This window comes from Vitis vinifera, chromosome 8 (genome assembly GCF_030704535.1).
Source record: "Vitis vinifera cultivar Pinot Noir 40024 chromosome 8, ASM3070453v1".
In the NCBI taxonomy this organism is placed as follows: Eukaryota; Viridiplantae; Streptophyta; class Magnoliopsida; order Vitales; family Vitaceae; genus Vitis; species Vitis vinifera.
This window is the reverse complement of record NC_081812.1, coordinates 18,991,781-19,006,888: the sequence shown is the minus strand read 5'-3', so window position 1 is coordinate 19,006,888 and position 15,108 is coordinate 18,991,781. Positions and strand designations below refer to the sequence as shown.

Sequence of the window (15,108 nt, the reverse complement as noted above, 5' to 3'; positions counted from 1 at the left end):
ATTAAAATATTCAAATATAAAAAAGAGACTAAATAAATGTTATTCTATTCCTTGTTTGATTAAAGATAAAGATAGATTATGATGTAACTTATATAATCTTATCACTCAAAGCATAAAATAAAATAAAATATGATATCTCATTTTCTTTGTCATATATCATATTATATCTACGTGACTTAATAAAATTAGAAATATCATTATTTATTATAACAATTGGAAGCATGGAATTGGTCTTCACGGTGTTTGCAGACTTTTTGGCTAAATTCCAAATTAGAAAATACGGTTCTATCAGTACAATCTTATAAGTAATTTAGTGGTGATTTAGGGAAGTACCCTTTAGTCGGTGGTACCTAGAAGATACCTTCTTTCTTGGTGTAGGGTTGAGATGAGTTTCTTTCTTCACAAAATACTCAATCTTCACATACCTATTTTGTGTATCACCAACAACACGTCATTGAAGTTATTTTCCATCTTTACATTCAAGAAACCCTTTTTCCCAACAAGTAGCTGGCCATCTCTAACAAATGTAGACATTATACAACAATTATTAAGGACACGAGTTAACAAATGTGCGGTTGTTATTTTCTCTTGTTAAATAAGTCGTACTCTAAATAAGTTGGTCATCCTCCGTATCATTCCCAGTAGCCAAGTGGGCCGACAAGTAGAGGGTCATATCTATTGGGCCCAGGCTATCTTTGGCTGTGGGCGCCTTCATTAAAATTGATATAATAAGCCTTATTAATATTAAATCATGAGCAAGCTTATAATTGTAATGGGGAATTGATGAAATCTAAAAGTTTGAATTTTGAAATTAGGAAAACAATTTCTTTTAATTTATTATTTTAATTTCATTTTTTTTATTATATGCCATTATCCGACCCAACATATCCTCAACCTATAATAGGTCTCTCTTTTATTTAAAATTTTATTTATAAATTTTAATTATGAATATTATTAAACGTAAGAGAAATTATAATTTTTTAATAATAAATATTATAATACAACAAAGAGTGCAAAATATAGATGCCCTTCACGAAATATAGAAAAACCCGAGAATATATATATATTTATTTTTTTTTATAATTATTAGATACATTTAATATTTTAATTTGGCAAATACTTTTTAAAATAAAAAAATATTTCTAATTATTATATAAATAAATAAAAATTCATGGAATTTGTTTTATAATTGTTAGTGATTTTTTTTTAATCATTGGATATTCACAAGAAAGATTCAAGTATGATTTGTTTGGCAAGCCCAAATGGAATATGTGGAAGTGGTAACTGGTAAGTATTAATTTTAATTTGATTTTAAAATTTAATTAAAAGCAAAAAAATATTATATACCTTCATTCTTTTAATTTCCTTTGTCCATAAGAATCATTCATCCAAATATAACCATCATCCCACCTCATAGCCACCTCAACTCTAGAAAGATTTTAAAAATAATAATAATAATAATTAATTTTTTATAATAAAAAAATTTAAACATAAAAAAAAAAATTGCCTTTTTGATTATTATAAATTTAAAAACATTTATGTCGAAATCGCCAACGCTAAGCCTTGTTCTGGAAGCTTAATGAGTGTTCCATGTGATTTTAATTCAATGGATCTAGATTAAGAATCAACCCACAAGCCTATGACTACAACAATCTTTAGTCTTGGAGAAATCATTCATCTACCAGACTGCTCTCTATAATTGGATCCATGCTTTTCAATTACCCACGTGAATCCATTAAAAGACTTTGCCTTTTGCCTCATGTGGTTTTTTGTTACTGTCACGCCATCACCGCACCACCAATATTTCTTATAAAATATAATTGGTTTTTGACAAGATTGAGAAAAAAATAGAATATAAAAAGGAAGCATGATAAGGTTAAAGGAAACGAAACTTAAATTATTGTATAAAATTTCCACAATTTTAAATCTTTTAATATTTTAAAATTTTTTCACATTTCTTTTTTTATCTCTTATAATGACATTCAACCATAAAAAATAATTTTTTTAATATTTTCATTTATTAACAGGGATGGTAATAAAATGAGTTTTTTCGGGTACCCGTCTCACTCTACTCCTAATGAGACGAGTTTGAAATTTGATTAAATGGGTTTAGGATGAGTGAAATTTTTTTGAAAACCCATTATGGGTTAGGGATGAGTTCAAGTATTATCTTATCTCTCACCTAGCTCTTTGTGTACATCCTGATCATATATAAAATTAATTTAATTTAAAATTAATTATTTATAAAATATAATTATTTTAATGTAATTAAAAAAATTAAAATATAACGAGAAGGGCAGCTACCCATCCCATTTATTTTTTTTTTTAATGGAACAATGATGAAAATTATTTTTAATAAATAGGATAAGGTTTGAATGAGAGCGACTTGTCCTAAAGCCCTACTCCAATGCAATCTTAATTTATTTCCTCTCTACGTTTGAAGAAATAAATATAATCATGAATTTTATTTTTTATTTTAAAAATATTAACCCCCAAAGCAAATGATTTATAATACGTTTGGTTGTGATTTTAGTTTTAACTTTTTTATACTTGAAAAATAAAAAAATTTAAGTGTTAAAAAAAATTAGAAACACTTTTTTAAATTACTATCCAACGCACTCTTAATTGTCTGCAGTATTAATGCTATAATCTAGAGGGAGCAATTCAATTCTTAATAGATTTTGAAAAGGCAGGTCGCAAAAGCAGGCTAAGCCACAAAATCAAATCACGTCTATATCTTCCAGACGCATAATGCATGCCACTTGCGGATTTATTCTCATCACCACTTCTCTTTCTTTTCTTAAGAATAAATAAATCATGTCCACGTCTCAAAATTCATGCCAGCTGTTAATTATCATTAAAAATAGTAAATTACCATTATTTTTCAAGACTTTGATATATACATATATATAAAAAATCAAAGTGACATATAAGAAATGCCGGCAAAGAGTTTGTGCATTGATTCCCCCAATTTTATAGGGAGGTCAAATTCAAATTAAAACGACAGTCCACCGTGTTCATTTTTTTCCTCTTCATTAAGCCGTATAATAATATACGCGCCTGAGAGTGGAAAATTGATTATAATTTTGTGATGAGAAAAGAAATATTAATATGGTCACATGCGTGAGAGGATGACCTATTGTAAAGTGATGTCCATTGCCCAACTATATTTTATATCATGAAAGTAGATCTGAGCCGAGTGTTCTGCGTACCTAACAATGTTAGGTTGACTTGTGAGTTGTTGAAATCGGACCCCCAGGGCAGAACTCACCAACCGCCAGCCTCAACCACGCCTCCATTCATAAATTTTAATTTTGAATTTTTGATCCACCTACCTTTTATTTTTAACGTTAATGTCTTCACAGTATAAAAAAGAAACGGAGAAAATATAAACTTATTTTTATTATATTTGTCAGTTAAAAATAAAAAATAAAAAATGAAAAATAGGATTGAGGAAAGAATACGAAGATAGCTTAGAAAAGTGGTGGAAATGGAAAAGGGAGACGAGGAAAGGAAGGTGGCAGCGTGTCAGCAAGGGTAAGAAGAAGAGGGAATAGGAGAACAAACCACAGGCGTAAGAAAGGTGCTGGGAACCTAAAGGTCCCTAGCGCACGGTGAAGCCGTCGCTCTCTGTTTTTACGTTCTCCACCTACTCCTCCCATGCCCCTGGTTTTTTTTGTCTTTTTACCCCTTGTTTTGACCCACCTATTCCATCGCAGGTGGTTTTCGCCTTTTGTTTTGTTTTCCTACGCTTTTTCTGGATGTCCCCACTTTGTTTTCTTTAGGTTTTGATTACCGTATTTGACCTTTCCTATTTCGGCTTTCTATTGGGCCAAGCTTTGAGCCCAACCCCGCTTTCATCGTATTGGATTCAAAACGATTTAATTAATTTCATGTCAGGATCTAATTCCATATCTTATAGTCATACAGGAGATCATATAATGCTTTAGGGGAGTGATACTATCCGTTATTGTTAGTGAATGAATTTTTAAAAAAAGAAATGTTTCAAGCCCAATACGAGACCGTCACTGGCCCAGTAGATGGCGGGGCAAAAGCGTAAAAGAAGTGAGGAACCGCCCGTGGAAGGTCGTAGTCTCCAAGGCCAATCCCATGGGTTGTTACCGGTTACGTGATGAAAAAGCCAAATAAACCACGCGCATAGCGAAAATCTCGATGCCCCTCTCGCTTTCCCTTTCTCTCTCTCTCTCCCTCTTGTAATAAAACCCTAACCGATCATCACTTTTCAGTCTCTGTGTCGCCTCTTCTATCTCTAACAACGACTCTCTCTACAAATCTCTAAATCTAATCATCCATCCATGACTTGCTACAAGGGAAAATACCATGGTATAGTTCAATTCCCTAAAATCTCTGCTTTCTTGCTCTTGTTTATTAAGCTCTTTTTTTTTTCTTTGTTAGATCTTTATGCCGTGCTTCGTCCTTTTTCCCTGTTTCTCTGTCTTCAGATCTGAGCTTTTTCGTCTATTATTCTCTTTAAGATTGGGATCTGATGTCAATTATCAATTCCAACATTCAAATCTGTTGTTTTCGGTTTCTTTCATGGTCTTTTTTTCCCAATTTATTTTTTAATGTTGTTCCTCTGTCACTGCTACTTAAAAAGATATAAAAGTTATCATCTTTCTTTGAATCTAGTATGCTGGTAATGTAGATCTATGATATTAGGGTACTTTCCGCAGTTCTTTGTTAACCTTTTGGTCGATCTGTTGTTTCAGATGAATTTGTATTTAACAACTCTACAAGAGCACACGGTGGTTCAGTTGCATGTATATTTACAGTAAAACAAATTAAAATAGCTTTGGGATTTTCAATACTCAAAAATTCCAAGGGGGTGATTATTGAACATAGAGGCCGAAACGGATTTGGGTATCTGTGTTTTTGTTTGATCCCAGATGCTAAGATGTAGTAAGGAGAGATATATTATTCATACCTCAAAAGATATTTCAGATTTACAATATTAGTGGCAAGATTTAAGATAATAGTGTTGTAAAACCTGATATGATTAGTTTAAAATATGTGTATCACACTATCATTTATACTTTTTATATCAAAATTGCATTCAATGTTAGGAAATCTTGCATTAACTGGAATAAAGGATTAGTATTAGATCATTTGTGGATGGATCATGCATAATCCTTATTTCAAAGCTTATATAAAGCAAACTATCTGTTTTTTGAATTAAAATGAATTTATTTGTGAGCAAATGTTGATAATAGTTTGTATGAAATTGTCTAGTAAACTTGGTCTATCAATGACCTGTTATCTATCAATGCTGTAATTGATCACTGTATGTGGCGTGGGTTCATTTCGTGTTTACTATTAATTTCCTATGCCCGATAAGCAATAGGGTGACTTTGTCCTCTATTCTATTGCCTGCTGTGATTTTATTATGTCTTCTCTCAAACCAAGCTTGTGTTTGGGGTCATAAATTTCTGTCATTAATGTTATTATTTATATTGTGCATGGAAATAAAATAATTAACATTTTACACCTTGTAGACGAGCTTATTGCCAATGCTGCCTACATTGGCACTCCTGGAAAGGGTATTCTTGCTGCTGATGAGTCAACTGGCACAATTGGCAAGAGGCTAGCTAGCATCAATGTCGAGAATGTTGAAGGAAACAGGCGTGCTCTCCGTGAGCTCCTTTTCTGCACTCCTGGTGCCCTCCAGTACCTTAGTGGAGTGATCCTCTTTGAGGAGACTCTCTATCAGAAGACTGCCTCTGGTATTGTATTTTTATCTGTTGAGATTTTAGATGTAGGGTGATATTTCTGTGAGTTCTGTTCATTAAGTTATTTTATTATGTTATGTATGGAGTATGATGAAATTATTTGCCAATGCACACAAGTTTTGTGAAATTGAGTATAATACCTGCGATATTTTTATGTTTCTCTAAATAATTGAAGAAAAAAAATTCATTATTTGAGTGGGTCCTCTCCCCCCACCTGGGAACTTAAGATTCCAGATGTACTGAAATTGTCTTTTTTAAATTTCAGGCAAACCCTTTGTGGATGTTATGAAGGAAGGTGGAGTTCTTCCCGGAATCAAAGTAGACAAGGGCACAGTTGTGCTTACTGGCACTGATGGTGAAACTACCACCCAGGGTCTTGATGGCCTTGGTGAACGATGTGCAAAATACTATGCAGCTGGTGCCCGGTTTGCTAAATGGCGTGCTGTGCTTAAGATTGGCCCTACTGAGCCATCTGAGTTGGCAATCCATGAAAATGCATATGGGTTGGCAAGATATGCAATGATCTGCCAGGAGAATGGCCTTGTCCCCATTGTTGAGCCTGAGATCCTGGTGGATGGCCCTCATGATATTGAAAAGTGTGCTTATGTAACTGAACGTGTTCTGGCAGCATGCTACAAAGCACTGAATGACCATCACGTTCTGCTTGAGGGAACTCTGTTGAAGCCTAACATGGTGACTCCTGGATCAGAAGCCAAGAAGGTTTCCCCAGAGGTGGTGGCCGAGTACACTGTTCGGACCCTCCAGCGAACTGTGCCTGCAGCTGTTCCTGCTATTGTGTTTTTGTCTGGGGGGCAGAGTGAGGAGGAGGCCACTCTCAACCTCAATGCCATGAACAAGCTCAAGGGGAAGAAGCCATGGAACCTGTCCTTCTCCTTTGGACGTGCACTTCAGCAGAGCACTCTCAAGGCCTGGTCAGGAAAGGAGGAAAATGTTGTGAAGGCCAGGGGAGCATTCCTGGTAAGGTGCAAGGCAAACTCTGAGGCCACTCTTGGAACCTACAAGGGTGATGCCAAACTTGGAGAGGGTGCCGCGGAAAGCCTCCATGTCAAGGACTACAAGTACTGATGAAGTTTTGGGTTCGGTTTGCTTTTCTGTTTTTCTCTGGAGAGTATATGCAGTGCAGGTATGGGGGACATTAAAGGTCTCATCTCAGGCATCATAGGTTTAGGGTGTTTTTCGTTGTCTTCCGGATCTTTTTATGCTTGTAGTTGAATGGGGGTAGAATAATCAGCTTGAGGAGCGATGTTGCCTTGTTGAGTTTGAACGCTTTTCAATTAAAACTCTGTTAATGTGTTTTTCCACCTTTAATATATAAAGTATTGTCATTTGGAACAATCACTGCCGTGGTTAGAATGCACTTTGCTTTTTCCTCCTCATCGTGGTCCATTTGTGTGACCCTTATTCATAGCCTGCTAATATTCACTTTGAAAGCTTCTTATCGGGGTCCAATTGTGTGACCCTCGTAATGAAATATGAACATAATTACCCTAATTCATAGCCTTCTAATATTCGCTTTGAAAGCTATAGAATTTGGAATCGTATAATGAGGAGGATATGAAGCTTTGAATATTAACCTCTAGACTGTTATCAACCATAATTTCTGTGACATGAGATTTTGATCTTCCCGAATATTGTTTAAGCTGCACTAGAGAACAAGATGGTTTTTTGAACCAGCCCCAAAACAAGAATAGGGTAGAAGTATTGTGTGAGAGACTGAAGTAAAAAAAATTTTAAAAAATGTTAATGAGACAGGAGTCGAACCATTTTGGTGACATGGGCGTTTCGGAATGGTCATAACTAGTAGGACATAGCATAGAATAACCTTTAATTTTAGGAAAATGGAGGGGGTTATGGTGGGTGGTTTGATAATAAAAAAACTTGGAAAAGAAGCATCAATATAAAGTGATTAGGATTCACGCCACTTCCTAATTTCAGCCCGTCATGACTCACGACCAGAAAGCCAACCCTCGCACGTGTTACACACCCCCTTTTCTTTCCCAACTTTCGTTTGGATGGTTGCTTAGGTGCAGGCCTGCAGCTGATAAAACAATGGTGAGACACTATAATATTCTGCCTCGCTTTTGCGAGTATTAATTTTAGGTTTTCACACAATAGTTTATTTGTTATTTTTGGGACAAAACAAATCCCTTGATTTTCTCTTCTACCTCCACTCCCAGGGCAGTGCCGGTAGAAGCAGCTATGGGGTAAGTCTCAGAGAGCCACTTGTGTGTTTTTCTTGAATTTCTGATCTTAGTCAGTAGGGCGTGGATGTAAATGTGTTCTGGATTTTATCATCTGTTAACGTTTAAATAGTGGGGACTAGCCAATGAAGCCTACTGGCCAAAAATCTTAATTTAGGCCTTGCGGTTTCCTCAGCTCCCTCGTCCATCTGATTTTCCTCGCCCAGTTTCCATTGTTTATCTTCTCTAAACAAGAAGTTGGCACCTAAAGAAGAGGGGGAAAGAAGGATGTAAATTATATTTTGATCTTTTTTAGCAGGTTGGAAACCTCAAAACCCATGTGTAGGGTCTGTAGATGGGCTCCGTATTTCGTGGTGGCCTTTCATTTGTTTTTGTGTTCATAAGCCGATAGCTATGGCCTTTTGCCTACATAGCTGAATTTCACTGGGCCTAAGGCAAAGTTGGGCCCTTGGGCCTGTTTTTTTCTCTTAAAACATTAAAGGAATATATATACTCTTACTATATCACATGGGCTTGTACATAAAATTTGGATGATGAATTTGTGAAATACTGGGAATTCTGTTGTTCCCTCATTATTTTGTTCATTGGGTAAATGAATAGCATGGTGCCCCTGTCTGTTTCAAGGGAAAAATTTAATTAAATAAGAAATTGTGCTAATCTTGTATATTAGGCTATCAAGTTAGAAAAGAGTAAAAAATAGTATAGAACAAGGAACTTTAGGCTTAAAAGATAGAGCCCAATAAAAATTTACTATTTTAGTAAAGAGAAAAAGGGGAAGTAAAATATTAGAAATGAAAGGGGTTGCTATTTGTGGGCAAAAATATTGAAATCAGGAGAATTCCAAATTTGGGATATGAATAAAGGAAGAAAGATGAGGAAGGGGGATGTCAGAAGATGGCTGGAGGAGTAGCTAGTCAAATCAATTGCACCAGCAAAGTAAAATAAAGACTAGAAAGCTGTATAACAATACTTACATTATATCATTTATATTTTCAATAATTGAAACGCAAATGGATTTCCTTTTAACTGCTAATGTCCATAGGCTTCGGGACAAGCAAGCAAGCTGAGTTCAGGGTTCAGGAAAGAGGAAAAGAGAGAGATGGAAAGAAATAAAAGAAAAGCTGATGAAAGAAGGAAAGCTCTCTGCTACTTCACTGTGATAATGACTGTAATGTCTCCCCTTTGTTTGGCTCTTCTTGGGGGAAGCTTCTTAACTCTTTCCCAAGTACGGCAGTTCCTGTCCACAAGTTAAATCACCCCTGCCCCTGGTTCATCATGTAATAAGTCCTCAAACGCCCCCTCTCCCCACCCATTCCTTTATTCTATTCTATTATTTGAAGCCAAGCCTTACAACCTTCACCTTCATCTCTCTCTATATCTATAAGGAAAAAAAATAGTTGGTAAAAATTGTGTTTAAGAAGACTAGCATTTAAAATATATTTGCCTTTTTATTGATGAAATGTCTATGACAGGTTTGAGTCTTGATTTAAAAGTTTTCATTTCAAATATTTATTTGCCAAAGAAAAAGTGACCTTACAGGCTAGGGTTACATCTTAGTTTTCCATGACCCGTCACACTTCCAAACTATCATTGGACCATCACGACCCTCATCTTGACATTGTTTTAAAATACTTCTATTTCACTTTCTTTTTATTTTTTATTTTTTTTATTAAAGCTTTGCCAGACCGTAGTCTTCTGTTCTTGCCTATGGGGTACTAAATTTGGGTACCATCACCATGATCATCAGGCTGCCATACCAACACCACTACGTACCTTATACCTCTACCACCAAATGCAACCTTGAAAATATCACCATAATGCACACATGCTTTGTGGATGTCCCCGCTTATTAGTATCTGTAAATCCCATCTTGAAAATTTGAATTTTGAACATAATGGCATTTATTCAGGGTTGATTAACCTAATAAATATTGAAGTTTGATTAACATGTGTTGAAGTTCAATGACATCTGAAATTAGACAGACACCTCAATGAACATGACAAGCGTGTAGAAAATGAAGGATGCCATTTCTATATCTGTCCATAGATTAATCGCCTAATGCAAGCTACCATTATTTATTTGTATGTTCTGTCGGTCACAAGCATACCATTCGGTGTAGACTACTGTGATTTCATCTTCCTGAAGGGGAGGCTTCATTGGCTTAAGAGATTTCCATTTGATCAGTGGGGATGCAAATGTTGTGTTAAGCGTCATATTTCTGCAGTAAGTGATCAGGAATATACATATGTGCTTTCTCTTTTAGTTTTAGGACATTCATCAATACTATTCTAGCTAGTTTGAGGATGGGTTTCAAAGGATTAGGACCGAAAGGGAAAAGAAAGGTTTAGGGCTCATAAAAGTAGTGTTTCTATATTTCTTTTCTTGGTTTCTCTTCTGTTGGTGAGTGACAACTAGGTTCTCTTGTTTCTTATGATATTAGCAACAAAACCATTGTTTAATGGCATGAAAGAAAGGGTAAAGGTGATCAGTATAAGTCCTCCTGCTGCATCACAATTCAACATCGCTGAACATATAAGTTGGCTTGTAGTTTTGCATGGGAGCTTAGCATGGTTGTTTCTTTACCTAAATTTAATTTTCTCATTCATAATGGTCAATTCAAGAGCTACCCAGTCCCTACCATCAATTCAAATAAAGGAATTGGTACTTATTTGACCGGCATTCTTGTTTTGTTAATGCCTGAAAATTCTCGTTGATTGCACTGCCTAAAACGTTAGTCCCATCAGAGAAGCCAAACTGTGATCTTCAATTTCCAAATCAATTTTACTGCCCAATTTCAGCTGCAATGTGTCCTTTTTCAACTGGGAAATAGAGAAAACTTACCTAAAGAGCCCCAAAGTAAATGTATTTTTAGCATGATGCTTAAAAACAAAAACATGCAGTCTAGTAGAGTAGAGTGACAGAGTTTAATTAATATAGAAGGGGCAATTAGGGAGTCCTGGAACAATAAGTTTAAAGAGCGAATCTTGCTCATAATCAACTACAAATTCATTTAAAATAAGAAAGATCTAAAACATATACTCACACATGAACATGTTGCTAACCTGTAATTCAGTAAGTTAAAAGTCAAAAAAAAAAGACAAGTTAATAATCCTAGTATTTCCCAGATAATTAGAGAAGATAAAAATGAGGGAAAAAAAAAGAAGAAAAACAGATAAAACCAGTTGCATGTACAAAGGAAAATTTTGGCATAAAAAGAAAGTTTCAGAAAACCCCATAATGAAGATCAATATTGAGACTCCTCTCCCTATTAAACTCATGAGAAAAAATCCATTATTTTTCCTCCTGAAATGTTCATCCCCTAAGACCCCATTAAACATCAAATCTCTATATATAAATTCTCAGTCAGCTACTTGCTTAGACATAGTATGTCCCACATCTAAAGAGAAGCATTATCAAATCCCTTGCCTCTCAACAAGTCAGCCACCTTGTCCCTCACTTTACATACCTCCTGATCAGAAATTGTCATTTGTTTTTAACTCACTGGTTGTCTCCCTTGTTGAGCTTCAAGGCATAATTCTCCCATAGATTCCCATCCGCCATCAGGAAGCGAAAGCAGCTATCAGGCACTGCACTGCCAGCATTAGAATTAGAAGGCGGGGAGCCCTCATTAGGTTGAAGTCTGGCCATCTCCGGGCCTGGCTCACTGATTTCACAGTAGGCTCCTCCTTGATTGTATAATGTTTCATTGCTCAGAAAGTAAGTGCAACTTCTAGAATTTTCCTTGCGTTTCTTGTTACACTCCTTGGTTCTCAGAAGATAATTATTGATGCTATTCCATTTGTCTTTGCACATTATGGCACTCCGATCATACCCCAAGCAAGCCATCTTGCCTGCAATATCCTCCCAGAGAACCTCTTCTGAAGACCCAGCTTGCTGAAACCTTGATTCCATGTTGGTTCTCAGTTGCATTAGCCTTGTAATCTCAGATTCTGGCCAGCTGTCACCCTTCACGGAGTTGCTCACTGTTTCACTTCCATTCTCATTCTGCCTTTCCCCAGGATTTCGGTGTTGGGTTGCCATTAGCTCCTCTGGAGATGGAACCTTTAGCTCTCTACCAGTTAATTTTTGCAAGGTGTCCATCAGAGCAGCGTCACGAGCTTCAATCCATGCTCGCTGAGTGGCCCAAAACTTATGCTCTCTATCTAACCTAGCCGCCTCCTGTTTCCTCCATTCTTCCTCTCTTAATATCCTCTCTTGTTCCTTATGTTCAAGAGCCTTCAGCATTTTCTCCAACCATGCCTCTTGTTTCTCCATGAGCTTCCTCATCTGTGAGTCAATAAAGTCCTTAATCTTCACTTTCCAGCTCCTTCGACTCCTCCTGTTTTTCTTGTCGGTTGAACCATTCTCCGTCGGCCCAGTATTATTGTGATCATCATCTTCAGAAGAGGAAGTATCAAAGTCAGAGGAGTTAGAGAGGCTAAGACTATCACAAAGCTTCGGGGTTTGAAAGATTTCTTGATTCTGTGTGGCTATGTTAAGGTTGGTTGCAGTATGGAATGTGAGACTACTTCCAGCAAGGTGATTTTCTGGGACTGAGACCGCATTACTGGTGTCTCCATAGAGGGCTTCAAGCTGTCGGAAGAATCTATAGTGCTTACCATCTTGCCTTCCAGCCTTCCCTTCCTTGGTCTTCTTGTAATATTTATATAAGTTCTCAAACTTTTCTCTGCATTTCTTTCCACTCCTTTGGTAGCCGTGTTCTTCGGACATTATCCTACAACAGAAAAAAAAAATAAATAAATAAAAATAAGACAAATCAATGAAGTAACCAACTAATTAAGAAAATAATATAAAGCAGCCACAAAGGATTTCATAGAGGCACAATTAATATTATGTGCTTTTGTTGCTTAGCAACTATCAAAACAAGGATGATTGTTTGGGGCTTCTGTAGATATTTCACAGTAAATGTGTAGCTTAGCATACAAAAGGCAACCTATTCTTTTTGCATAGAAAGTGAAGACTGAACTCGACGGGTGTAAGATGGACTAAGTGCAGTAGATATTCAGCAATTTTTTGTACCAAAAAATCAACTTTTTCTTACTCAAAACCAGTGAACTGAAAAGTTGAAACTAAAGATGAAGAAAAAAGAAGTTTGAATAAAAGATGAAGAAAAAAAAAAAACCTCAACCGACACAAAAATTTAAAGAAAAAAAAAATCTAATAAGTTGAATTAGGGTATACCTTGAAACCTCATCCCACAATGGACCCTTTTGATTTGCCTCCTTGAATTTTGAATCAAGACGAGATCTGATTTCAAGAAGGGTGAGGGTTTCTTGTCTGGGCCACCTTCCGGTGGAGGCATCGCCTCCCAGGCAAGCGGCGTCGGCATCTAAGCCAGTGAGAGTGGCATTGGAAGTAGGCACAACAGTGTTGGTGTTGGTCGCAGTAGTAGTAGGAGGAGGAGCGGCAGAATCAGTAACAAAATCATGAAGGCCTCGAGACATCATGTCATGAGTAACTTGACGACCCACCATCATCAAGTCGTAAGGTTGAGCTGGAGTGAGAGTTCGGTGGTGATGATGGGCGGGGAAGAGGTCTGGGTGGTGTGGAATAGGCGGAAAATGGGGTCTGGTGTTCATGAACTGGCGTAGATCAGCCATGCCATAGTGATGATGATCTTCCATTGCCATATGAAGACTAATGGCTAAAAAAAGATGAGAGCTTTTTTCCTTTTAACAGAGAGAGAAAAGATGGAGGAGCGCTAGACTCGGATCGTGTCGTCCACGAAAAACCTCCAATTTATGCCCAGGACATTGGTCCCATTTTTTTGTTCAAAAGTCTACTGCTACTCTCCTACAACTCGCTCTTGCTTTGTTTTTTCCTTTTTTTTATTTTTATTTTTATTTTTTTTAATTATTATTATTTTAAAATTTAACATACTCCTCCTCTCCTTAAAACACAACACAGGATTGGAGACGGTAGCCAAGGTAGACGTAGTGACTAATAAACCCGAGACACGTGTCGCAAAGAAGACGACGAATTGAGTACAAGGAGTGGTGCCTTGCTGACGCGTGTACAGTGCCTAGGATCCTTCCTTTTTGACCGTCCTCTCCCTCCTTCCCTCCCTATCTACATCCTGCTCTATCTCTATCCTTGTATCCAGTCTCCAGATATCCAATATATCTCTACGTATACCATCCAATATGGAATCAATCACATCTTCCCCACCAAATCATCCCATCACTGCTTGCCACGCCATTCAAACACCCTACCATAACCTAACTTGATGGTTGCCTTCTGAGGAATGGGATCAAACTTGGCCTAAAAAGCCTCTTTCCTAAATATTCATATACGTATGGGCTATAGGAAGAAACGAGAGGGGTAAACTCCTAAATATTCATATTACACCGTTTGGGACTATTTCACCTCTCTAGCAACCAACACAGTTCACCCGGACCAAATTCATTAACTCTGAGAACATGCTGCTTCTGTTTTGTAAAGCATGGTGCATTGGATTGATTTTAGGGTATATGCTATGCATTACCTGTATAAACAGTTTTGAAAACATGGGACATCCTTTTGATTAAAGGGATGTCCTTTGGGTACATATCTCCTTTTAATGAACCTCAATCTGCCTTCTATGTCATCCAAAACCTTGGGTCAAGGTCAACCATATTAAAATGTCATCCCTCTGCTTTAAAGAGTTCAAAAGTCAGGTTTCTCCAATTTTAAGGAGGGTTTGGGGGTGAATTAGAATTGTTACTATCTCTTATGTTTTAATGCCTCAATTTTCAGCAAAAGACAAAGCTAATCAAGGAAGACTACAGACTGGTGCTGTATGGCTATGATAATAGTTGTTTTGGGTAAGAGAAGACCCTAAACAAATAACAAACCCTCCCGCCAGCGGATAGAAATGGTTATGCCAATCACATAATACAAAAAAGAGGGATAATTATGGGTAAAGAGACAGAAAGAAATAGTATATAAGAATGAATTGGTGAATTGGTGAATTGGTGAATTGGTGAATAATGAAGATGAAGAGAAGGGTTGAATCTGCTACATGTGATCGCAGGGAATTGACGGTGATGCATGCATAGGTCCCGGTCCGTACGGGTGACAGTGAGTTGTACTATAAAATACTACATGTTAGGCTTTTCCATTTATCACGGCTGCAGTAC

The 15,108-nt window shown here is 36.7% G+C and overlaps 2 protein-coding genes across 2 annotated transcripts; one reads left to right on the top strand and one right to left on the bottom strand.

The window, feature by feature from the left end:
- The first annotated feature begins 3,581 nt into the window (after window positions 1–3,581).
- LOC100245998 (fructose-bisphosphate aldolase cytoplasmic isozyme-like) lies at window positions 3,582–7,103 on the top strand. The gene is made up of 3 exons (XM_002283345.4): window positions 3,582–4,344; window positions 5,514–5,741; window positions 6,013–7,103. The coding sequence occupies exons 1-3, from the start codon at window positions 4,317–4,319 to the stop codon at window positions 6,831–6,833; spliced, it is 1,077 nt and encodes a 358-aa protein (XP_002283381.1). The 5' UTR covers window positions 3,582–4,316; the 3' UTR covers window positions 6,834–7,103.
- Window positions 7,104–11,151: 4,048 nt separating this feature from the next.
- Window positions 11,152–13,749, bottom strand: LOC100256247 (trihelix transcription factor PTL). The gene is made up of 2 exons (XM_002277271.5): window positions 13,172–13,749; window positions 11,152–12,704 (listed from the first exon to the last, which is right to left on the bottom strand). The coding sequence occupies exons 1-2, from the start codon at window positions 13,618–13,620 to the stop codon at window positions 11,468–11,470; spliced, it is 1,686 nt and encodes a 561-aa protein (XP_002277307.2). The 5' UTR covers window positions 13,621–13,749; the 3' UTR covers window positions 11,152–11,467.
- Window positions 13,750–15,108: the final 1,359 nt, after the last annotated feature.